Raw genomic sequence first — 26,059 nt, forward strand, 5'->3', positions numbered from 1 at the left:
TCCAATTGAAAATTACAAACCTCCCCTAACTCATCATCTTCATGCACATTCCCTGCCTTATCTTTATTTTAAAACAAACAAAGCAAAACTACCACCTTCTAATTGTCAACTGAATAGACTACTTTAATCCTAAAATGTAAGTGCCTCTCCCCGAAACCTTTTTCCCCAAATAAGGACTCTTAGGTTACTGTAGCTACTCTTATTAGGGTGGTCTTGGTACAGAGGGGTAACGCAGTAAAATTCAGTGAATTAAATGCATGACCTGAGTGCATGCTGTGAAAATTAATTTCCCAATGTGTATAACTGTCAGAAAGCATGTTAGCACAAACTTACCATACGATTGGGAGTCTAAAATGTATGAGTTTTGTGATAGTGAATCAAACAGTGTATGTGGGTGTGACTAAACAGTGAGATTTAAACCCCCCCCCCCCAAATCTCTAGAGTCAGAATAAAGTGACCTAGAGTCCACATCAAAGTCACATAACCTCTTAGGCTACAGCTCCTCATCATTAAGAATCCTTGATTTGAGGTGCTTTCTATGATTCTCCCCACCCCAGGTCTAAATCACTAACTTTTCTGAGTGTACTCTAGTGGAGAAATGAATGACTCTTAGTTGCACTCTTAGTCTGTATGCATCTCTTAGGAGCTGAACACTTTGACTGTGTTGCACTGCTCAGATTGTGTTCATTTGCATTAAAAATAGCAGAAACAAGATGGTTTGGATTTAGCTGCTCTTCTGTTATATTTAGAAAATTACCAAACAATGAAAGGCCAATCTAAAAGTTGCAAAACATTCAATAATGGTAAAAATTACTAATGTACATAACATTTATTTTTTTTTCTCTTCTTTTCTATTCCAGACGGTCTTAAAATCACTACACTTGCCAAAAAACAACAGTCTTTATGTTCTTACACCAGACTTACCACCACCTTCATCATCCAGTCATGCTGGGTAAGGTATTTACTTTTTCTGGAAATCTGAAAGAAAAAAAAAAGATGGGTTTTGTATTATTATAGCCAATAAAAATGTATGTAAGCTTCAACTTACTAGCAACTGTTAATTGTATCAATTTTCACACTATTTGGATGAGATTATTTATTTGATTTATGGTAGATGCCTCTTTCAAAGAAAATCTGTTGGAAATGCCTGTCTATTAAAAATAATAAAAAACTGAATAGAGCTATTGCTCAGTGTTACACATTGATTTCAGGGTTCTGAGTTCCTTAAGGGGCTGAGGGTAGAGGCCAAATGACCCTTCTTTGACTAAAGGGTTTTAGGGAGGAGAAAGAATATATGCTACTTCAGTTTCTTATTGCCAAACAAGATACAACTTTGAAGAAAAGACAGTGAGTTCTATAGGGCAATGCTAGAAGAACATCCATCTAGGCTCTCTCAGTATTTTCTTAGGTTAGAGAGACCTGTTATTTTTAGTTCTCATAGAACTCAATACTTGTGTGCAGTGATCCAGTATCTGGTTGCATGCTTATTTAGTAGGATTAAATTAAGCAAATGGCCTGCATATACTGATTATACTAGTGATAAAACAATTTTTTCTCCGAGTCCTTATTACCACAAAACTAGTTTTAAGCTGACTTTGAATTTTGTAGTATTCATGTTCAACTCCTGGTTTAATTGTTACTGGAATGTTATGCTGGGCCATTGGAGACAGTCATCTTCATTGCCATGTAGCTGACCTCTGATTCCTAAAGATCCATTCTCTAGACCTGCAGTGCCTACTAAGTACTGCTTAAGTGCAGTGCCTATAGAGAATGAAAGTGTTTTTTCGTTGGCTTGTTGATTTTTACCTAATTTCAGATGTTGTTGCATGGGTAGGAACAATGAGATAAGTTCAGAGAAAGACAAATGCTGTAGCATTGAGGTTCATATGTACACATGACATTGAAAAAGTTGTATTCATGCACATTTAATTGAGACCTCTTAAAAAGACAGACCATTTTATAGATGTTTATTCATTTTTATAAAAACTTTGAATTTTTCTCTCAGTAACAGTATATTGTAAGTTATTTTACTAAAACAGATATAAATTACCATGATTTTAAATTGTACTGACAGATGATTTTCTTCAAGTTTTGGTCAGAACTATAATGATTCTACCTCCTTGTTTTACCTTCCTGTTTTGATTTTATTGCCACTAGGGGGTGCCTGGTAATTGAGTCTTTGTATTGACAATTTCTTTATGAACATTTGTAATTGAGTTCAGCATTATTTTAATGTAAATTTTGGTTTTTTAAAAAACAATTTCAAACTGATAATTTAAGAGTGAAGTCTTTAGTCATAATCTTTGGAACAGTTGAAGCCATTTTAAATCCTGTCAGAATAGAGTTCAGTAATGAATTGAAAGAGTGCTGTATTATCCCTGAGGCACAACTGCAAATGAAATTATGATTCATAATAAGATTATAAAAGAACAAATACATTCGTACACATTTCATATTATTATTGAACGATTCAGTTCATCAGCATGCTTTTTTTTTTTTTTTTTAAATTGATCAATAGGTAAAAGACAAGCTCTGTTCTCAATGAGCTTGTAGCCTATTCATTAAAGGTAGTGGGCCTTTAAATTTTTTCTTTCCATTCCAGGTAATTTTATTAATTATCCCTCACTGCTTATCCTAATCTTAAAACTCAGACTGTTTCATTCAGTCTCTTCTGTAGAATTTTTGTTCCCCCCCATTTGCTCTAAACGTGTCTATGTTTTGGTGGTTTTTTTTTTTTTTTTTTTTTTTTTTTTTCATTTCTTATTGTACCTCTTGGAATCTGTTTTCAACCTTTTAATTTTAAAACATATTTAAATAACCGAGAAATTTGTATATACAAACTCTCATGTTGCAACTTTCTCAGAGGCTTTCATTTATGTGTTGCACATAATTCAGAGTTAGATGTTTAGAACTCACTCATCCCATTTCCGGAAAACGCTTATAACTGCCCACATAGGCATAGTCTCAAGTGAGGACAGTATGAAGTGCTGAGGTAGGAGCGAACATGGTCATTGTTAGAAAGGTCATTTAGTTGGGAATTTGGTTGGTTCTGTTAAGGTAAATTTTGGTAGAGTAATAGAAGTAAGAATTGGATTTTAGTACATTTTAAAGAATAAGTGAGAAATGAAAACATGTTATATCTACAGAGAACTCAGTTGTAAAGGGAAGTAAGTGTAAGAAGAATTCCTTGAAATAGGCGAACAAGACAGCAAATGTGAACAAGTAAAACAAACTAAGCCTGGTGCTGGAGGGAGTGTGGGACTGTTCGTCTGCAGGATCATCTGTAACAAAACACTGTAAAATGGGTGGCTTAGCAACACACCTTTAATACTTTAGATTTACAGTCAAGACAGAAATTCAGGCTAGGTCAGTTTGTGATGAAGGCATTTTCCTGACCTGTAGATTGCTGATTTCTCACAATATCCTTGCTTGGCAGGGAAAGAAAAAGTGAGTGAACTCTTTTTCTTTCTTCTTACAAGTGCACCAATCCTATTGGATTAAGGCTTCAACCTTATGACTTGAATTAGCTCCTTAAGACCATATTTCAGATATGAAATTGGAGGTTAAAGGCTTCAACATAAAAATTCTAGGGGTAATTCCAAGAGTCAGTTCTGAGTAGGGAGACAGGATTGGAGTCCAGGATTAAATATTGAAGTCAAGTTAGCAAACAGAGGCAATAGGAAAGGTAGATAGACAGTTGGTGCCAAATTGGAGACTATTTCTGATTTCTGGATTATAAATGTTGAAGTAGCAATGACAAAGTCCAAGTTATGGAAAAATGCTAAAATAGGAAATACTTATTTCTCAAAAGATAAAAAGAATTTCAAGAAAATGTAAAGTATTTGATAAGGGATGGTGATGTCATAATTGTCATTTCTGCTGAGCCCTTTGCACACAGTATTTTCCTTAAATCCTTAGTACCCACATTTTGCGCTGAGGAAGTTGAGTGAAAGATGAGGTGAGTACAGAGAGATGACATGCTTGAAGGTTGTAGACATTCTGATTATCTTTAGTTTATACTTAAAAACATAAGCCTAGGCATCTATATCACAACCAACAGTGGTAGACACCAAAGAAAGCAACCTAAATTCATCTAGAAAAAGACTCAGTTGATGTATCAATAGATAGGAATTTAAAAAGAAGTATATGAAAACAACAGTAGAATGAAACAACATTCATTGGAAAAACAAATTAAGTATATTAACAGTATCTATAAATGGGACAGTATTAAACTTTTTCATTAAAAGCAGCTGCCCTTGGCGTTTTCTGGTAGAATTATGCCCACTGTCTTCTTAGTCTTAGCTTTAGAAGCAGAGTTTGAAGTAGTGAGTGTAGCTCATTTTAGGTCAGTTAGGCAGAGACAGAAATTCTAAATTTAGATCTTCAAAAATTTCTTTGAGGTAATAGCAGAAAAATGGAAAACAAAGAGGAGGAAGTCACACACAAGTGCTCTAGGCTAGTACTGCTTAAAGGAAGGTAGTGTGACAGTGGTAATAGTGCTTTAGCTTCATTTTAAGGCAAATAGTATCAAGGAACAATTTGCCTGTAATAGATACAAAACAGTTGTGGATTTGTATGTTCAAGTCAGCAAAATTGGATCAAATTAGAAAGAAAAAATAGATGAGTCATAATTGTATATCAAATTTATTTACTGAGTTTTGTAAGCTCTAGCCGATTATTGCGACTCAATCTAAATACACATGAAATACTTAAGAAAATAGACTAAAATACAAATTTTAAAAAATCAGGTCATATTTGACCACATATCTGTACCTTTGCTCTCACAAGTTTAATTCTAATTAATATTATTATTACACTTTTTAAAGTAGGATTTTAAAGTGTTAAGTTATTAAATGTTTTTAATAAGGAGTTCTTTAAAAGTGGCTCATTTTAAGAAGATGACATTCTGGATGAAAAAAGAAACCTGTCCCCAATTAAAACATCAATGGCGGCCACAGCACATCTAATTGGAGTGATGCACCAACTCCATTTATATGGTTTACTGCCTATTGATAGGTTGCTGACTACTGAGATTTGCTTGTTAGCATCACACTTCGAAAAAGAGCTGCAGGTATTCTCTATGATGGGAACTTATTTAATGGACAGTCAGAAAGTTGCTTCCTAATTTGTGAAGCAAGAAATTTAATACATTGCAAATATGGTTATTTCTTTATATTTTTCCCTCAACAAATGGAATTATATTTATACACTTATACTATTTTCTACTTGGTGTAGATCACAATATATCAGTATCACCACTAATTACCATGTTTTGATTAATCTTACATACTTTGGTTAAGACATTTTGTTGAATGCAATATATCACTGTACTGATAAAAGGTAATTATAGGCATAAGGCCACCTGGAATTTGAAATTATCTTGAAAATTGTTATTAGGAATTATGTAAAACGAAATGTTTGTTTATCTAGACCTATTTAATTGTCAGCAAAGAAAGCAATTAAAAGTAGCTGCAGACTCAGAGGCCAACCTTTGTTAAACATGGTTTTAAGATTGTTACAGAACTTGTGGTGATGATAACATGGTGTCTTGGAGGATGTTAACAACTGTAACGGAGTGTTAATTAAGAATGATGTAATCTTCGGCTCAGAATTACTAGTATTATGTTAGTTTAGCTGGACAGAAGCAAAACCTAGTTTTGGTTATGATAATAGCTTAAGTCATATTTATAGTGGAAAGATTAACATTTTATTTTATTCTGTTCCCAAGACAATTTGAAAATCCTCAATGAAATACAATCATATGTAAACATCAAGGCCTTAGCTCATTTACATATGTGCCAGATTTTCAAACTGATTGCTATTTGAACCTAATCTGTCATTGCTGGCTGCATTAGCTACAACAAACATTACATTTACATATTGATTTCTTATTTTGTTTTAGTGTAAATAATCCATAATTATAGTAAATTTGGTCTTTTGTTGACAAGAGCTCATGTGACTCTTAAGTTTAGAATGGAAATTTAAATTACATGTGTTTTGCTTTTTAATTCAAAATCTGATGTATACAGTGGATAAAAAGATGATTGTAGTCCACAAAATATTAAAGAGAGAGAAAAGGAAAATTTTAATGTTTAGAAAAATACAAATTATATTTTTCTAAAATGATAAACATTTTATTATAAAAATTTCTGATGTTTTACTATTCTGGCTTCAGTTATTAGACCATGTTTAGAAAGCAAAATCTGATATAAATGGGTGTAGTGATCTACCCATATCCAGCTCAAGAAAAGAAATATCCTGTGTACAGAACAGAAATGAAATGATACTTCAGTGTCTGTGAGGCTGTTCTTATTAGTGCTTGTCCTTATTGCATACACATGTAATGTACGGAGTACAGTTTTACTACTGACAGTGTATAGATGTCATTAGACATAACTGTATTTTGAGTAGCAATGGCAACACATTTCCAATTGCCATGTAGACTGATGGAACTATATTGTAGTTTTTCAGTGCACATTTAGTTGGAAGAGTGGTGGCTACCAGATTTACTTAAGCACTGACAATGTGTTTAAACTTTTTAAGGAAACTTAATTTATATACCATAATTTTCTAATTCCTAGAAGTCTAATAGCAGGTACAAAGCCTAAATTAACTAATGACAGGCTTTTCCTTGATGCAGAAATTGTAAAACACATAGTCAGTTGGGTTATTATAGCAAGAAATGGTAGGTGGATGGCTTTAACAACAAGCATTTATTTTTTATACTTATAGAAGACAAAAGAAGTCCAAGATCAAGGTGCCAAGCAACAGATTCACTTCTAGTAAGGGCCTTTATCTTGGCATAAAACTAGCTTGCTAAATCTTCATATGTTAGAATACAAAAGGCCTTTACTTTCTTAGTTACCTTGTGAGAATACTAATCCAATCATGGGACTCTGATAGCTTCATCTAAGTATAATTACTTCACAAAGCAGCTGCCTTCAAATACTATATATCGTACTAGGAGTTAAAATTTCAACCAGAGTTTTGGGAAGATCATGAACATTTAGCCTTGAAGTTTAAGAGTAAATTTCTCTTTTATACTTTGTTTGATTTTGGTGGATTTATAACTTAAAATAGTGAATGGTTCCTCTAGATCTTTTCATACTGAACAGGCAGGAAAGCACATAGTCAGGCTATTATTTAGAATAACCGAGTCATTTGCTACTGAAGGCTTTTAGAGGGGATTCTGGGATGAAGGAATTGCAGAGAGGATCTTTTGATTACTGTTACTATTGATTGAAGGCACAGTGTCTACTGGTGGTACCTTACAACATGGTGCTGTTATTAGTTGGTGGGAAAGAAGTCATTCTTTTTTTTTATTTGTTAGCAGTTAATAACTGTTCTGTAGCTTTCTGGTGAAGAAATGTTTCTTTTCAAGAGGAGGAAAGTATAATTTTTTTATATATCATATGATTTGTGTTTACATGTGTGTGTCTACATGTATGTGTATATGCATATGTATACATGTATATGTGCATTGTAGCTCTACATGTGGTGGTCAAAGAAACACTTGCAGGAGCATGTGTGTATGCATGCATTTGTGTACCACAGTTCATCTATGTGGTGGTCAGAGGACTACTTATATGAAGTGCTTTTTGCCTTCCATGTCGTGGCGCATGGGGATCAAATTCAGAATTGTCAGAGTTGGCAGCAAGCTACCTTTACCTACTGAACCATCCTGCTAACCATAAAATGCTGTTTCTGTATTAAAATGCATCCTTAAATTAACCTTGAAAAAAATCACTGTTTATGAGTATCTTTGAACTTATTTTCTGACTTGCTGACATGCTCTTGGAATGAGAAAGAAATTAAGAAGATAGTGAAGGCTGTTTTATTTATTTATTTTTACTGTTTTTATTTTATCAGTAATCACACATAATATATGTCATTCTATGTTCACATATCTAAAATGCCTACTTTAGAGCTTCAGATTTAGTATAGGGGTTTGTGTACTAAAGTTATAGTTACACTTTTTTCTCTTTGAAAAAGTGAAGAAGACTGTTAAAGAATATTTAAGCCACAGAATTAACATTGGCATTTGCTAGAAGGCAAGTACCTTTATCAGGTAACTTTCTGATACCTGTAAGTATAGCTATGTTGGAATGAGCTCATTTCAGGAATAATCTGGTATTGAAAGAAGCTGGAGGAGAGTTGTTGACCAAGAAGAGTGAAGATGTTTTACTGAAATTATTTCTTCACATGTATTACTAGCTTAGACATTAATGCTGAGTGACAATAGTGAGACTTATGTATAATTCATTACCTATTAATGTTTTCAGAGTTCTCTCTTATATATTATTCTTTTCCTGTAATTTTAAAATGAAGAAAGTGGTTGGGTGCTGTTACTCATTTCTTTTACCTCAACTATTAAATAGGCTGAGACACAATGACACAACTTCCAAAACTATAGAAATGACATACAGCTGAATGCCTGAACAGTCCCCAAAATTCCTTCTGTCTCAGAACATCTGACAGACCTTAAGTGAAGTAGGAATTATGAAGGACTAGCTTACCCTGTCTTGTCAGAGCTTAGCAGTTGACTATCCTGCATCTTTTTGTTCTTTCTGGACAGCCTTCTCGCTGCAGATAAAATCATGGGATTAGGATGGTTAACTTGCCACACTTGAAATGACTCTACACGGAAGTATTGATGCTCATCAACTTCCTTGAAGTGGAGTAGGGATACTGTCAGGAACAGATATGTCTTGTAGACAAAAGTTCATTTTGTAATCTTCTTTAGAGTTTAAAGGTCCATGGTTGAAATAAGAATGGAGGACTTTGCCCCGGAAGAGAGACTAAGAGTATGGGTGCACCTGACTGTGACTGACTACCTGGTTACAAGACACTGTTAGGGAGAAAATTGCTCCTCTATGTAGTGACTGAGGTTATTTTGTTAGGTTTACCAGTTAGTAGCATTTTGTTCAGTTAACCCTCTCAGATTAATAAATTTATTTAATATATTTTTACGACCTTGACCCTGTTTTTTTAAAGACCAACCAAAAAACTCAAAAAACAAAATATTTTGTTCACGTTAGTTTTTATAGTAAAAGTATTTATAGTAAAATTACGTATTTTTAAAGTTTTTTAGCTAATGCTATAAGAAAATCAATATTAGAAATTGTAGCATATAATATAGCATGTAAAAATGTGTTTGTCTCTTTTTCAGTAAACGTAGTAAATGCAGAGATATGATCTTACTGGGCTCACTTTCTTCATGCCAAACGGCAAATCATGACTGTAATCATGTAGATCATGTAGTTAGTCCTGAACAAATACCAGATTTTAGTGCATGTGACATTGAACAAGAAAAGTAATGACAATTTCCTTTGTGTAATTGATATGATTATGATTTCATGTAGTTGATATAAAGTTCTTAATTCTTTATATATAGTATTTGGAAGACCACCTGTTAATTGTTGATGACGAGGCAAATGAACCAGGCTAGAGTCTGAGATGGAGGATGTTGCCATCAGTAGACAAACCATTTTCCCTTGGGTCATGAATATGGTAGATGAACCTGAAATAAAACTTTTATGAAATGCCCTCCCACTTACAAACAACAGAAATAAAAATAAAACTGTAATTCTGGGTAATGTTAGGTTCAATATACAAGTATGTTCCATTGTCAGAAAGCAGTGTGTGTGTGTGCGCGCGTGTGTGTGCGCGTGTGTGTGCGTGTGTGCACGCGCGCGTGTTTGCATGCGAGTGCTGTGTAGGTGTGTTTCCACTTGTGCATGAAGGCCAGAGGTTAGTTCAGCGGTATCTTTCTTTAGCACTCTATATCTTATTTATTTATTTATTTATTTTGAGATAGTTTCTCACAACGAAACTGGACCTTGTTATTTGGTATGTGTTGGCTGCTCAGGTAACACCTGGAATATTTCTGTTTTGTATCCCTGTTCCACTGCCAGTGCTGAAGTTTCAGTGTAGTCTGACATTTTCCTGGATTCTTAGTGTATAAACTTAGATCTTAATCTTGATAAAAAAGACTTTACTTACTGGGCTGTCTCCCTAACTCCAACATTTTTCTTCTGTACAGACTCATAAATCATGAAGAATAATTGCTACAAAACCCACTGTAGATCTTGTTTGTGTTACATGGACACTGTAAGATTTTAAAGTCTGAGCATCTCTCAAATGTTAGAATATGCCGCCTTTAATTTATGCAATAAAAATTCACTTTTGGGTTCTTTAAAGTTTAATATTTGTAGTTCTATAAAAGAAGATTTTTTTTTCAGAAGAGGAAACAGTATTTACAGAGTACTCATGTCTAAAGATGGGACTTTCTATATTTTAGGCACTCATCAAATACTTCTGAAAGAAAGGTTGACTTGCCATAGTCAGTCAACTGGCCTTGGTAGAAAAACGTTCATGTGCAGCTTCCTAATACCCTAGCAGTTTGTTTCTCTGTGTTAATATGCTCTCATCTTCATTGCTACCCAGAAATTACAGAACTGACTAAAATAGTTTTCTTCTTAATAGTATGGTACTTGATGCTGGTCCTGTGAGACTAGCCTACATCAAAATCAATAAATAAATCTAAGAATTTGCAACCAAAAAATGGATTCATTTCTAAATGTAAAATAGTAAAAATTTTGTAATTCTGTGTTTTTTAGCCTACCTTTTTAGTCTTTTATCCTAGCCTTCCTATTTTTATTTTATTTTATTTTTTTAAATACAGAGGAAACTTTTGTTTGACTCAGAGTATCAGAAGTTTTAGTTCCTGCATGTTTGACCCTGTTACTATTGGGACTGTGGCAAGGTAGTATGGGGGTGGGTAGGAATTTCAAAGGGGGGGGGGAGAGGAAGAAAAGCCAGGATACCAATGTTTGCTTCAAAGGCAGGCCTCCTGCATGACCTTATCTTGTTCTCTGAAAGTAGGCCCCAACCACCTAAAGTTTCTACTACCCCCAAAATGCCACTTTCTGGACACCAAGCCTTCAATACAGGTCTCGGGATTAGATTAAGGGAGATCCTAAATTTGAGATGTATTTCCTGGAGCCTGCTCTGTGTATGAACTGTGACTTTGCTTGGAAGGGTCTCACTGGTGGTTCACTGGGCTTTTGTTCTAGGTTGCAACATTTTGAGAGGCTGTACTGGTTCTCAGTGTAAGGAAGGGCTTCAGGAATTGAAATGTCTCTGTCCCTTGCTTCTGCCCTGGGCTTATGGTAGGAGAAATCTTGTGCGTTTAACTTATCAGACATTTCTCTCTTTCATTGTATTTAGCCTTTTGATGTTGCAGGCACTCTTAGCTTTGGCATGACTGAACCCACTCTTCAGTGAAACAGTTATTTTAGGCTTCCCCCCCCCTTCCCTCCTTCCCTCCTTTCCTCCCTTTCTTTTATCTTCCCTCCCTCCCTCCCTCCTTCCCTCCCTCCCTCCTTCCCTCCTTCCTCCCTTCCTTCCTTTTGGAAGATTACAACTATTAGAAACAAACAAAAAGGGGAAATGGGTTTGTTTTCAACTCATGCCTTGGGTAAGGCTACTTTTTCCTACCTACTCTTACTCCTTCCTGCTGTAGAGCCCGGTCCACCTCAAGGCAGTGTCACTGCCTTAGAGTCTCACTGGCTGCTGCCGCCACCGCTGTGACTCCATCTGGACTCATATAAGACTCAGAACCCAGGCTGTGTGACCTTTTTGCTCAGCCACGCTGGCCATGGTTGCACACTTTGAAATAAGCAGCTGATTCTGGGCAAAGCCGTGACTGAGATAAGCTCCTTATGGTGGGGAGACCAGAGGATGGAACACACCTGGTAATGGGCATCCACAGCACTCAGGTCCCAGAGCAGATGTTCCATATGCGAATGTGTCAGTCCCTGGTACCTCCTCCTGTTGCCAGAATATCGGACTGCCAGGGACACCATGAACAGCCTGCCATCTTAGTCTTGTGCTGGCTGCTTCTGCTCCCTCAGTCTCCTGGAGACTCCCTCGTGGAGACTCCTCTTTCCATTTTTCTCTTCACTGTTAATGTTTAAACTGACCCCTTTTGTTGAATGTTCTGGGGTTCCAACTTGATCCTTCTGCTTTTGTCCTCCCATAGGCCTGCATGTTACTAACTCTTCTGTTCTTATATCTTTTAATTGACTGTTTTGTTCGATCGTTGTTTTTTAGTTTCCCCTCCCCCAGAGAAAGCCCAGGTTAGCTTTAAACTTGATGTCTCTAAGCTCCTAATCTTTCTGCCTCTACTTTTAAATTCCTGAGTTCACTGTTTACTTGGCCTTTAGTGCTTACATTTAGTAATATTGAATTTTCTTTTTATGTTTCTGCTATGCAGTCAAATTAAAAATATCTAAAACCTCACTCTCATTTTCTTACCCAGTTATTTACATTAAATAAAATTATCCCATTGTTTGCTCAGACTGGGAATCTTGGGGTTGTGGCTTTTTGTTTTTGTTTTTGTTTTTTTGGTTTTTTTTTTTTTTGTTGTTGTTCTTTATCAGTTAATTGTCCATTTTCTGCCTCTAACTTGTATTCTATATAAATATTCTTACCATTTATTTCTCCTTTTCCTTACTCTTCTCCCCTATCTTCCCTATTTTCTCAAAGAATAGAGCACTAAAAGAAATCTACACAGATAGAAATGGAAGTTAGCTCTTAGCATTTTCCTCCTTAAATCTCCCAGTAGCTTTCCTCCAGTTACAAGAACCTGTAATATTAGACCTTTGTTGATCACTTTTGTACTATGTTAACTTGTTTATAGGTCTTTTTTTTTTCTTCTTGGAGATGCCTTTCTCAACTGTTCTTTTTTTTCTAGATTCTTCAGATCCTCTGTTATCTTTTATTTTATAATCTGTCTTACTTGCTTCATAGTACATTGCACTCTTCAAAATTACTTACTTACTTTATCTTTGTCCCATTGGCCAGAAATACAAGTTTCATGAAAACAAGGACCCTGCATGTTTTTCTTATTCCTCACTTTTTCTCTGGCAGCTAGAATAATGTTTTGACTATAGATTGGTATACAACAAACTGTGTCAAAGTTACCCTAAGTGTATCTTCTAAGTATTCAATTCTATTCTCTGAATTTCAGCTTGTTGTGTGTCTTCTTCTGGTTATGGTTTACTTTTTTCCCTCATGGACTTTTTTATCTCATGACTTGGGCACAGCTAATCACTGTTCTTAGTTTTTCTTGAGTACTTCAGTTCTACTGGCACTGGTGTGCTTGTATCTGTATTAAACTATGTTTTTCTGAGAACTGTGTATTTTTATTTAGATTGCATTTTTTTGAAAGGCATTGTCCTAATGTTGCCTTAAAAATAAATAAGAGAGTATATAAGTAAGTAAATATACACACATGTGTACACACACACTTTAACCGGCATGATAGTTTTCTAGAAGGGAAGCTTGTTGTGTGAAAAACAGATGAATATGACTCTTACTTTATGGAAATTCACGATTTATTTACTTACTAAATGAATATCTGCAGTGTTCCAGGTATTTTGCTTAGGTACTAAAGATAAAACAACAAATGTCCTTCCCACAAGAAACTTGTATTTTAGTTGGATTTTTTAAATTCATTAGTAATACTGTATGATATATTAGTGCTTTTTTTGGTAATTTTTTACTTATTACTTACGTTCAAACTCTTTGTGAGACAATAGGCAGGACAAATTAAATGCCTATTTTAATCTTTATTCTGTGTGTGTTCATGATTGGCAAGGGAGGAAAAAGAACCAAGTAGATTAGAGCTATGTAGCATACTAAAAATATTTTCTTAGGCTAAAGCTATGACAAAATTATACTAAAGACTGGCAATGTAGATAATTTTGACATAGTAGTAATAGGTTTTTATTAAATTATCGATGAAGATCCTACTTCTCAATATTGACATAAAATAGAATCATGACTTATATTTTAATATGTAATTAACTACATATATTTTTGTTACATTTTTGTAACATTTGGGAACTTTACTACAGGTTTTCAAAAGTATTGCTTTGAATTCCTCAGTTTCTGAAATCTATGTAGTGCTGAATCCTAAGTGAAAGAATCTTTTTCAAGAATTTTGGTGTAGCAGTTACAATTCTGTAAATTTTAATATTTTGAACTTTTACTGAAAACATATTTCTGTTTTATACAGCATTTGTAAGTATAAACAATAGTTTAATGGTTCTTTTCTAGACAGCTGTTTTATTAGAATCGTATTAGCCTTTCAATAGTATGTTTGAATAATATTTTTATAGATATTTAATATCATTTGACAATGAAAGACAATTGATTTTTTTGGAGAAATAAGTAAATAGACAATAGTGTTTGTAAAAAATGTTATGTATTTGAAGAATTTACAATAGAAGTTTTAAAACACCTTGGTAGAGAAGGAGTTAACAGGTTAGCTCCCCTTGGTTGTTCTCAGCATGCTCTCTTGCCTTTAGGAGTTGAGAAGATGATAACATTGGGCCCGGACAAGCCTGTGTGGAGGTTAGGGTACTCCTGGGGTTTTTGTAGCTAGCTGTGAAGCAAGCTAGAACTTGTTCATCTCTGAGTTCCTTGTTTTTCTTTCAACCCTTTCAGTGCCCTGCAGGAATCATTAAATCAAAACTTCATGCTGATCATCACCCACCGAGAGGTCCAGCGGGAGTACAACCTGAACTTCTCAGGAAGCAGTACCATTCAAGAGGTGAGTTATGTCTCACAGCTAAGGAATAAAGGTAGCTCATTATAGCTAATGTTGACCCTGTTAAAGAGGGCTTATCTGTTCTGGTAGAAACTCTCTTTATATTTCATTATTAGCTTTTTAATTTTAATTAACTAGAGAATCAATGATTACAGTAGATAAACTAAATGACTTGACCTAGAAATACAAATGTTGTAAGTGGGAGTTCTTGATAACTCTTAAAACGCTCTGTTTAAAACCCTACTTATGAAGAATCCATTATTATACAAAATATTTTATGGCTTTATAATGTTACTCAAAATATTAATTTGGAAATTGTTGGCAGCACTCACTGTGGAGTATGCTTCTGTTTTATTTGAAAGGTCACTTTCAAATGTGTCATGTATTTATGCTTCTGGTTTAAACAGGAGTTTGAAGAGGCTTTTCTTAAGTAGATCAATCCTAGCTTTGGACAGCAGTCATAAGATGTTTGAGACTGTCATTTAGCTCAGAATCTGTTAATACTGTCTTTATTTTCTTCAGTGTGACTGAAGAGGGTCACTGTTTCTAAAAAAGTACTTCTTTGGCCCCACCCATCTAAAGGCCAGTAATTCTCTTCTTGGGGGATGAGGAATATTAGAGGCTTTGACAGGACATGCTTAGAGACATTAAAATAGTGGCTGACTATTTCATATTAACTTTTGTAATTTATAAAACTTAACTTTTTCCTTTTTTTAAAAACTACTGAATTTTAAGAGACTAGATCATGCTAAATCTTGGATTGCTACATTAAAAAAAAAATCTAAGACCATGTTGTTTAAAATAATAACATCTTGAAAGAATAAGTATTTTTTTTAGAATTACAAAACGTTTGGTAATGGGTAGAATATTATTTATTTTTTTCATGTTTGATTAATGAATTTTTCCTTTGAATTTGTCACAAAGAACTTTTTCCCTAAGTTTATCTTCTCCATTGATAACTTGAATAACTGTTATAACCAATCATTAACATCCAGCCTTTTCTCTGAGTTCTAAATTTACCCACCCCACTTATTTTATTTGAATTTTATGCTTTTACATTGCCATTTCATTTTTTTAACCTTTAGGGCATTCTATCCTCAGAATTTAAAATTTTAATTTCTTGAAAAGTCATTTTATCTAAAATTTAAATATGATTCTATGTCATATTTATCATAGGATCTTTGAAAATAAAATCTAAATTTTATATATAAACATTTAATTAAATAAAGAAATGTAGTTTCACAATAACTCCAGTTAAGCAAAAAAGCAATACAATAAGATAAATTTCATTCTGTTGCTTGGTTTTTTTTATTTGAAGAGGAATAAAATGTATGATGGATAAATGTAGGAATATCTGTCTTCTGAGTGAAATTTTTATAGATAAACTTTTGTGTGCAGTTTCTCATTCCCAAATCTCTCTTTTGCATTACGAGTTTAACTGACTTGAGTGTGTTTCCACTTTCTCCCACAAGAGGGCAGAAAGGACTATTAAGCTGATAGCCTAAAAATGCCACTCAGTGTTTTCAAATTAGCTTCTCTTATATTAACAAAAAGGAGCATAATGGCCAAGTTATTGTTTGATTTACAGATAATTGGCATATTGCAGCGAGGAGACTTAATTTCACCCTTTTAAATTAAACAGGGAGATTTAAAAAGACATAAAATATTCATTAATGTTCAGTGATTATAAAGTAGTGGCATATATTTATTTTGCCTTTATTACTGTTTCGATGGGAAAATACTGCAAATATTTCGAAATCGAGTTGGCCATACTGACAAGTTGAAATGTTTAAGCAATGTTAATGCAATCTGCTCACACCTGATATCCTATGCAGAATGATTCAGAATGACTACATCAATTATTAAAAGAAATATTTAAAATTCTGTAAATGTGCCATTGCGTGCCACAGTTGGCGGAAACTGTTCTCTGGTGTATTATTTAGATTATCAAATATATTTTAAGTGTCAAGGACTTCAAAACATTGAAATACTTTTCTTACCATGTTATAAATATTTTTTAAAAATGGCTTCAGAAGCATTTTTTTAAATGACATATTCTTATGTATTTTTGGTAATAGTTTTTTCTTTCCTTTTTTAATTTCAAAAATTAATTTAAAATAATATTTCTAAATTCTGGTTATTAAGAAACAAATACTGTGTCTAGTGAAAATTGCTCTACAGTTCCATATGGACTGCTTTATTTAGTGTAACTTTGAGGAAGGCTGTGGAGCAACTGACTGAGAGCATAGACCCCTGGCTTTTCCTTGGACCTGTGGGATCCTGTGCTGAGGCTGGTTTCAGGAAGGAAAGGTGCTCCTGTGGACAGTTGGCAACACAGTGCCTTTTCTTGCTAAGCTAATGTAAGTCAGTTTAATTGTACTAAGAGAAAAGTATAATCTTGAAACATTTTGTAGTTCTGTGTTAATACTAGTAGTTTTGTTTTTAATGTGGAAGCTTATTGATGTTCTAGATTCTAAATTGTAAATTAATCTGTCACCATTTTTAGCAATCTTCTTTCAATAGTAAGCCCGAAAGTAGGTTGTGACCACACACACACACACACACACACACACACACACACACACATATACACACACACATGCTATATATACACACACACAGTTTAAAGGAGTAGGTTAAAAACATCTTGTTGTTTACTAATAGAGTAAATTGTTTTCATATTCTAGGTAAAAACATTCTTAATGGTTTGAAAGTCTTGAATTTTTCAAAGAAAGCTTTTACAGTATTTTCTTTACTCAGAAAACTATTAAATAAGTAGGACTGAAATGGTCACCACTTGTAACTATTAAGTGAAAAAAGTAAATCTTTAAAAATACTGATTCAGAAACTAGTGCTAAGATGCAGTTAGGATTTCAAATACTGTTTTAAGTCTCAAAGTGGTGGTAACTGATGTCCTGCTAGTGTTGGCTCATTCTGTTGAGCTGTTGCTGTAACATGGGACTGTTTTTCTTTGGGTGCCAGGTGAAGGGGTTTTGATTTCGTTCTTGTTTTAAGCTCTTTACAGAATTTTCAACTTAACATATTCTATGTGAGAACAAGGCAGTAACCTCTAGAGATGGTTAGAATGGAGATAGTTGCAAGTAGTTGTAAGAAGTAAAATCTTGTTCTTTTATAACACTGTTCCTCAGAAAATTACTGAATAATATTGTAATAACATTGTGACAGCCCCAACTTTCTACCAATTTGCACTCTAAATTAATACTAATCACACTTTAAAATACTGAAATTCCTTCAAAATTTAAACAAGCCTCTTATTTTAATCAGTTTTCTACTCTTGAGAATTCACAGGTTTAAACAATTAATTGCAGAGATTCTAATAATTTAAAAATCTGTGGTTTCAAATGCTCTTGGGGTGGGCTAACACAAGGGAAGAAAGGCTGATTTGCCTCTGCAAATCCTTAGCCCAGGTGTGGAAAAGGATATAAAGTCCCTGAAATCAAGCCAACTTTTCTTGGAAACTGATTCTTTGTTGTCTGCTTTATTATTGCAAAAGCTTCTGTTAGGCAAATTTCTACTTTTTTTTGTAGATGTCATATAAACTTAAGAAACATACACCTGATCTGAAAAACAAAGATAAGAAATCTTGAGTATTTTTAGTGCAGAATCATGGATTATTACTTATCTATTACAGTGAGAAGTGCAATGAATAGCTATTGGAATTATTTAAATCCCCTTCTAAGTTTCACTTTACCCTAGAATTCTCACTATTCTTATTAATGTTGATTTAGTTCTTAATGGGAATGAATGGGGAAAATTGACAGCCTATGAAGCCATATCTTACAGGGAGCAAGTAGCACATTTCACTGCTAGTGCCATGCTATACAAACTAATGATTAAGTGGGAAGCCATTGAGCTAGAATTGGTATCTAGAGTAATCTACCTAAGTCATACCAATTCTTAAAAATAATTGTGAAATTGGGATGTTCATTTTGATTCTGAAATTTAAACCTTGTGCTATTTTTATGTTTGGTCTGTTCTTGGTGCTTTCTCATCTTGACTAATGTGTGCTTTGAACTGTAAGCTAAGGCTGGTGGCCAGTAACTGTTTTGAAATTAGTAGTTCTTCACAAATTATATTAGCGAGCACTTTTCTATTAGTAAATAGATTATAACTTCTTAACTGTTGTGTCCTTTCTTTAAATGTTTTGAAATATTAGGTACCTTTTTTAGGGACTGGAGTGTTTGTTTTCCAGTGTGGGGTGGGGAGCTACTGGCAAAGAATTGAAGAAAGTGAGGTAGCTGAGAATGGTCATGTGCAAAAGGGTAAATTAAGTTGCATGCTTACTTAATTAAAAGTTTAAGTGGTTTGTTCTTACTGCAACATAAATGGCATATATTAGCTCAATTAGAATGAGTAGTTTTAATTAGCATATATCATTTAAAAAAACTTAAAATACAAAAATGACATTTTAGGAAGAAGGTAAGATGATTTTAGCAACCAGGCATGAATTCAAACCATTTTTCACCTTTCTGAAAAAGGAGACTATGAGGCACATATATTATTGATTTCAGATTGCATTTTAAAACAGCTTTGTTGAATCATATTGCTTCAAATGAACAAATAGTGATTATCTTATTGAGATCTTTTGTGTTTTTGTTTAGGAAATAAATGTAATTGATTTTTATGGTATAGGTATTTAGAAATTACAGTATTTTTCCTCATTTAGAAATATTTTAGAATAATTTGGACATTATTTAAAAACATAAATTTTTTCATCTGCATCACAAATAAAAACACAATTTTCTTAAAAGTTAAGGGCAATGCTTTAGTCCTTTGTTACTTACGATACTTGTATCCTAACATCTTAGCCTATCATATTTATAATCTGTGGTTTGTGTGTTGATAGCTTTAAAATGCCTAAGTTGAGAGAAAGTACATTCAGTTATCAGAAACCAATAAACATGAGACATTTTTTATATGCAAGAAAAGGCAGAGAGTAAATAATTGCACTGGTGACCAATACTGTAATAATCCTGTTTTACAATATGCACTTGACAGGTTGTAATAGTGCTAATTGAAGAGACTAATTCACACTTGCTTCATTCTATTCAAAGGCAAAATCAGCAGCTTGTTTTGCTTTTGACCAGATGGTCCTCATGAACACCTACTGTGCACTTTAAGTGCTTTACTAGAATTACAAAGGCTGGGGGCTGCGTTCGACTCCAAATGATTTGAGAAGGGGGGGACCTCTGTGCTCAATGGATTTAGTGCAAGTAAATTAATTCTAGTGGACCCATTACACACAGAGCCCCCTTTTCAAAGCTCTGAGCCTCCTCGCCTGCTCTGTAGCAATGAGAAAGAGAAAGAGAAAGGCAGATTACTGCAAACAGAAATAAAAAAAAAGGGTATGAAAGGGAGAAAAGAGGCCTTGAAGCCTTTCATATCATTTGAGTTTTTCAAGTGCGTTATTTTTGGGGAGGGTGGATGTATGAAAAGCCAATTGGAGTTTTTTTTGTTTTAAAGTGAGCTATTTAAGCACCATGAATATAAGCGCAAGAGCAACAGTTGACTGAGTTTACTGTGGTGAAGCTTTGTGTCCGAGGATGAATCAAATTCATTATATTCAACTCTTTGTGTTTTAACATGAATGTAGGGTTAGTTTCACAAGACTGTGTCTGTTTAGGATAATTATAATTTAATATTTTCCTTTCATAAAGTTATCACTGTAGATGTCTAAAATTTTAATCAAAGCAGATTTTGTACATTGACTTTGAAGCACCCTGACAGTTTAAAATTCAAAGGAAAGCTTTTTTAGTTTTCAAAAGAAAGGAGAGGCTCATTCTAATGGCATTGAAGCAGAGATTATTATAACTAATTAGAAGTCACACATCTGTTAGCTTTTGGTTTGTGATTTATTTATGTATATGTGAGTAAAACATATACTTTTAAAATAAATTGAAATTATAGTGAATTGAAATGATAAAGTGCACTTAAAAAGAAACTATTTACTTAATTTTTATAAATTTCTACAGTTTCATAAAATATATAATGAAAGGTGTATTGAATATGAATCAATATGACATTTAATCACCTTAAGCTGAACTATATTTTCAAACAAAAAATTCACAATTTTGTTAGAATAATTCTGGTTAATAAGTAGTAATGAAATATTAACAAATGTATGTTTTTTATATTTATAGTTATTCCTTAAATTTAAAGCTGTTCATCAACAATACTGTGATTTTAATGCTATCAGTGTAAATGTTTTCTTAGACAAAATATGTAACTAATATATTAATGATCACATTTAAAAAATAGGTGTTTTTTTCCCCATGAGATAGCTTCATAAACAACTCTACATTTAAGCAAGTCACTCATTTCTTCATGGTATATTTTAATGGCATAGATTATCTTTGTTTATCCCATATTACCAACATTCTTATTTGAATTCTTTCTAATAATAGCTATTAATTAGATAACAAAATTATATTAGGAGTATAATTATAAATTTTTCATGGTCTTTTAAAGTTTGTAATGCTTTCACAATGCATGATATTTGAGTAGACATAATATACTGGGAAGTATGCCTTTTATGTTTGCATTTTAATTATATGATTAGAAAATAAAATATAAATATGTAAAACTAAATACAGAAATTTTTATTTTTCAGAACTATAAAAATTGTTATTTTCAGACTTTTATCTGAGGAGTACTTTAGTACTTGAAATAAACTATTACTGTGATGATTTGTTTGGGATTTTGTATTGAAATTGTATTTGGAGGATGGAGCAAGATAAAAGGGGATTCCTTCAAACCTTCCACCAACAAACATCCAGTGAAATTTGTAAACAATAAGGTGTTAATGAATTGGTATCCTTGGGGAGAAAATATTTCAAAATAAAAGAAAAGATTAAGAAAAGAAAGAGCAACATTTTAAAAAAGGAAACATTACTGCATTCTTGTTTTAATCGCGAAGAGTGACGAACTAGTGCTAGAACCAGAACCTCAGTTGACAGAAGTTGTTTGATCGTGACGGTGTAGTCATTTGCTTAGCTGGAGCCTGTTCTCTGACCATTCACAGACAGCGCTTGGATAAATAAATAAGCGAATAATTTATTTCAGCATTAAACTATTACCCTAGGTTCCCAAATGTCATACACTTGATTACTACGGTTGGGAAAGGCTGTGAATTTCATCATGGCCCTCTATAGCACCGTATTATTGTTCAACATTTAAGTATCTTCCAGCCATGCAGTAAGTAATATCCCATTCTTAGGTCTTCCTTTTGCAAAAACAAAGAACCAAATAAACAGCATGCAAGGATTAAAGGATAGGTAAATGAATATAAAATGTTCATAAACATAGTGGTCTAAGACTAGTTATATTAAGATAATTCTACTTACAGAAAATCATTTTCATATTTATCATTATAAGCCAAAAATTATTTAGACACAACCTCCTGGACACATCAGTTATGATATTTTTTTCATTCATCTAATATGACTTAGCACTGTGTAGTCAAAGAATTATTTTTTTGAAACATTATCCTTCTGATAAATATACTTTGACAAAAATTCTGTTACTTAGTTTGGAGTTTTATTACCCTCAATATAACCAACCCCCCCACCTCCTTTTATGAATAAAATAAAAGACTTTAAAAGCTCACAGCAAACAGTGTATAAATGACAAATGTATTCCCTGCTTTGTGGTCATTGCGTGACCAGACAGTAGAGCACTGGATTGCTCTGAGCTTTTACAGCTGCAAGGCAAAAGCATCTGTTCATTGCAAAGCCGTCATTGTTCAATTTTGACACTGACTTTTCCATGCATCTTGTACCAAGCACTGGATTAGATGCCACTAGGATGAAATTTGTTTTAAGTTGCTCTTAAAGTGCAGCTGTCCCTGTATGTGGCCTTGTAGCTTAACCAAAATAGGCAGATGTGGGATAAATCAGAATCTTTGTACAAGGTCACTTGACCAGGCTAGAGTACCTTGGAGTACGAATGAGAATGATATTATTTATTGTGAATAACTGTAAAATCATTTCCCATGCTCATTTAGTGAATATACAAATATCCTCACTCTATTTAAGGGCAATGCAACCTTTATTAAATATTTAATTTTTAAAAGTGGGTCATAATGGTTAAGTATATAGTACTCTGTATCTATTAGCTGTTATGTTTTTCACAATAATATGCAGGAGAAAGGGTTCAGTTTTTTGGTAATTGACTGAAAATAAAACTCATTCTAAAATCACTCAGCTAAATTTTTGAAAAGAGGACATTTTTATAGAATGATAATTTTTCTTTAATGTTTCAAGTGAATGAAAAATGAAAGAGCACTCCACTTCCCAAGTTTCCTGGGATTGTGTGAATTTCTACCCAGCTGGTCCAGATTGATTGATACAGGGCCAAATATTTGTCTGCCTACATTTCAAAGTCTATAATTTGCTAATGAATTGTGGTAATAATCTTTCATCATACATGAAAGATTTAGCCAAACAATTTGCTAAGTATGTATTTTGATCATAAGGTTTTTGGACATACACCAAGCTTTACATCTATTTTACAGCTAATGCATGGGGGTAGAGCAAGGGCAATTGGAAAAATAATACTGAACATTGGACATTGATGGGAAGGGATGAGGGAAACAAAAAAAGAGCTACCTGGGAAAGAATAATGCCGGAAGTCCTGTGGATGACAGAGGATAACAAATTGTATTTGGACCAACAATACATAATTGAATTTTTAAAAATGCCAGCACACTTTCAGCCTGCAGTGTCCAAAACTGTTGTATCCTGTAGTTTAAAACAAATATTATTCTCACTGTGTTTCGACTACAGCCATTCCATGCATTGATTATGAATAATTTCATAGAAACTTTATGTTAAAAATGTTCAATGTTCATAAATCTTGAATTGTTGATTGCATAATACTTAAAACAAAGGAATTGTAAGGGTAAATTTTAAAAAATGTTGAATGACCAACTCCGGAAGAAGCTTCTGAAATGGCTGCAGGCATGTAGGGAATATTTCCCCTCTAGAACAAGCACCACGCCAAAGACTTAGCTTTCTGGGAAGATAATGTGGCATTAAGTAACTTCTGCTTGTGAATATGTAGGTCATACTTAAGAATTTTTGGTAGTTAAGCACAAAATGCACTACAGAAGTCCAAGGTTGCCTTAAGAGGCAAGAAGGCAAAAAGTTCCTGAAAATAAGTCTTATTCACATAAAATTTCTCTTCATTGTTAGCAATCTATAGGGCCATGGCTTCTTCCTATTTGACCGATAGTTTAAAGTGTTTTTATACTATCTGTATTATGAGAAATTTAATAATAATAATAATAATAATAATAATAATAATAATAATAATAATTTTTCTTTTAAGCAATTTCTTTTTCAAAACTTCAGTGGTATATAGTAGCTAGCTTTGAAAAGTATTAGAAATTATAAATAGTCTATCTTTAAAGAGAGTGAGGTACACTTTTATTTTCGTAAGTTTATAAAACAAGTATGAATTTATATACCTGCTAGACCTCTTGATTATGTAATTATCACACTTTCATATCATATTACTAATTTGTACTTATTTATATAATTATCTTTCTACTTTTAGTTTTATACCTTAGTAAATCTATGGTGGCACCATTAGACAAGCTTGCAATACTTGGAAAAGTTAGAAATATTTTTCTAACCCCAGTTTATATTTTAGATGAATAGAAACCTGTTTGACACACACTATTTTCAGAGTTAAATCTTTGTCAATTAATGTAATAATTCTAATAGGCATACTGCTACCAGATAGTTACTATAACCGATGTTAATAAAAGTTTGGATTTGGGATCCTAACTTATTTCCTTCCTCATATTATAGAAAAGTTTCATAATCACCATGGAAGAAAAGCATGAGAATCACACTTAAATTAATATAGCTAATTATCCAATAGTGAGGCTTCTGAATTTTTATGACAACTTTTTTGCTTTTTGTTTCCAAAACAAGCTTTTAAGAGTTATTGTACTAAATTCAAATTTTGTTATTGGTATTGACAATAGTCTTTTTCATATTATCAAGAGCATTTACCTGTGTTTCCATGGTGAAGATGAAATGGGACAAAGTGTAAAGTTTATTAGCAAAATGAATGCGGTTCACATATCAATATGCAGACATCACAGTTCATAGCCAGTGTTGGGTTCTTTTTAGTTGTCGTTGATGATATATCCTTTATTGCCCAAATGTATTTTGGATTTCTAGGAAGTGGTTTTGGAGTTATGATCCTTGCTTTTACTTTTTTTTCTTTTTAATGCCTTTACTTATGGCTTTGTTCTCTAAGGGGACAAATTGATTGGTTGAAACTCCCAAAAGTAATTTGAGTCTATTATTGTGAGCTAGGTAGTTATTCAATCTGGGTATTTAATTTTGCGTTATTCAGGTTAGATGTCTCTTTTCTGAGTGTTCTCTTTGTGAATATATATCAGGTATACCTCATTCATTTATGATGACTTCATATTTACTTATTTCCCTCATTAGACTATATGTATCTTAAAATAAGGAAAGTGTAAAATGTTTATCTCTTAATATCAGGACCTCCTGATAAAATGGGTATAGAATAGGTGAACTTAAAGAATAGCTAAATTAGAAAAGAAAAATCTGTTAGCATCAAGATTATGTCTACCCGAGGTATTTGCAAAAGTAATTATGCAACTGTTCTTTAGTTTTCTAGATATTAATTTGAAATAAGCATATTTTCAAAACATTGTGATTTGTATTTGTCCATACTTGTTTCTTTTCGATGTATTCATGTCTATATACTGTTACACTTTGTACTCACAAGCTATCTTGTTGGGCCCATTTCTTACCCTTTCACTAGTCTGTTTGCTCCTCTCAAATAGTTCCCCTAGTTTTCATGGCGCATATCTTCCTCTCTCAGTTATGTAGATACATCTACATATTTAAATCTGAATTTCTCATGTGCAATATTTATCTTTCTGAGTATGGCTTTTATTGACTAACATGATAATCCCCGATTCTCTCTATTTTTCTTCAGATGTCTATTATTTTTATGTACCTCTTTACTCATTCATGCTGTCTGTATGCAGATGGGCAATTAGGCTATTACCATAGCTTATGAATAGTGCAGCAGGAAATATGGATATTCAAGGTTCTGTGGTGTGCTGACTTAGAATACTTCATTTATATGTTTAGGAATGATGTGCCTAGATCAGTATGGATATTCCTGTTTTGCTTCTTTGAGGAGCCTTCAAACTGACTTCTATGGTGACTTCTTAAGTTTATATTCCCATAAGCACTGTGATCTGTGAAACTGAACTACTGTTCTTGTCGCCACTACCAAGTTATGTAGTTTATCTATCCTTGAGTGGCCTGACTTTCATTTTTCAATTTTAGAGTTTTTTTTTTTTTTAATGTAAAACGGTAGCAACTTTTGCTTCCAAAAATAGGTTTTTAAACCTTAGCATGTAGATAG

At 33.3% G+C, this 26,059-nt stretch overlaps 1 protein-coding gene across 1 annotated transcript in view; it reads left to right on the forward strand.

Moving 5' to 3' along the window:
- FAF1 (Fas associated factor 1) overlaps positions 1-26,059 on the forward strand; it is a 265,810-nt gene that overhangs the window by 69,963 nt on the left and 169,788 nt on the right. Inside the window, exons 6-7 of the mRNA XM_080921695.1 lie at positions 861-952; positions 14,515-14,620. Of these exons, the coding sequence (XP_080777821.1) occupies positions 861-952; positions 14,515-14,620 (198 nt within the window). The remainder of the gene's footprint in view (positions 1-860; positions 953-14,514; positions 14,621-26,059) is intronic.

Source organism: Micromys minutus, assembly GCF_963924665.1.
Source record: "Micromys minutus genome assembly, chromosome: 9".
NCBI classification, from domain to species: Eukaryota; Metazoa; Chordata; class Mammalia; order Rodentia; family Muridae; genus Micromys; species Micromys minutus.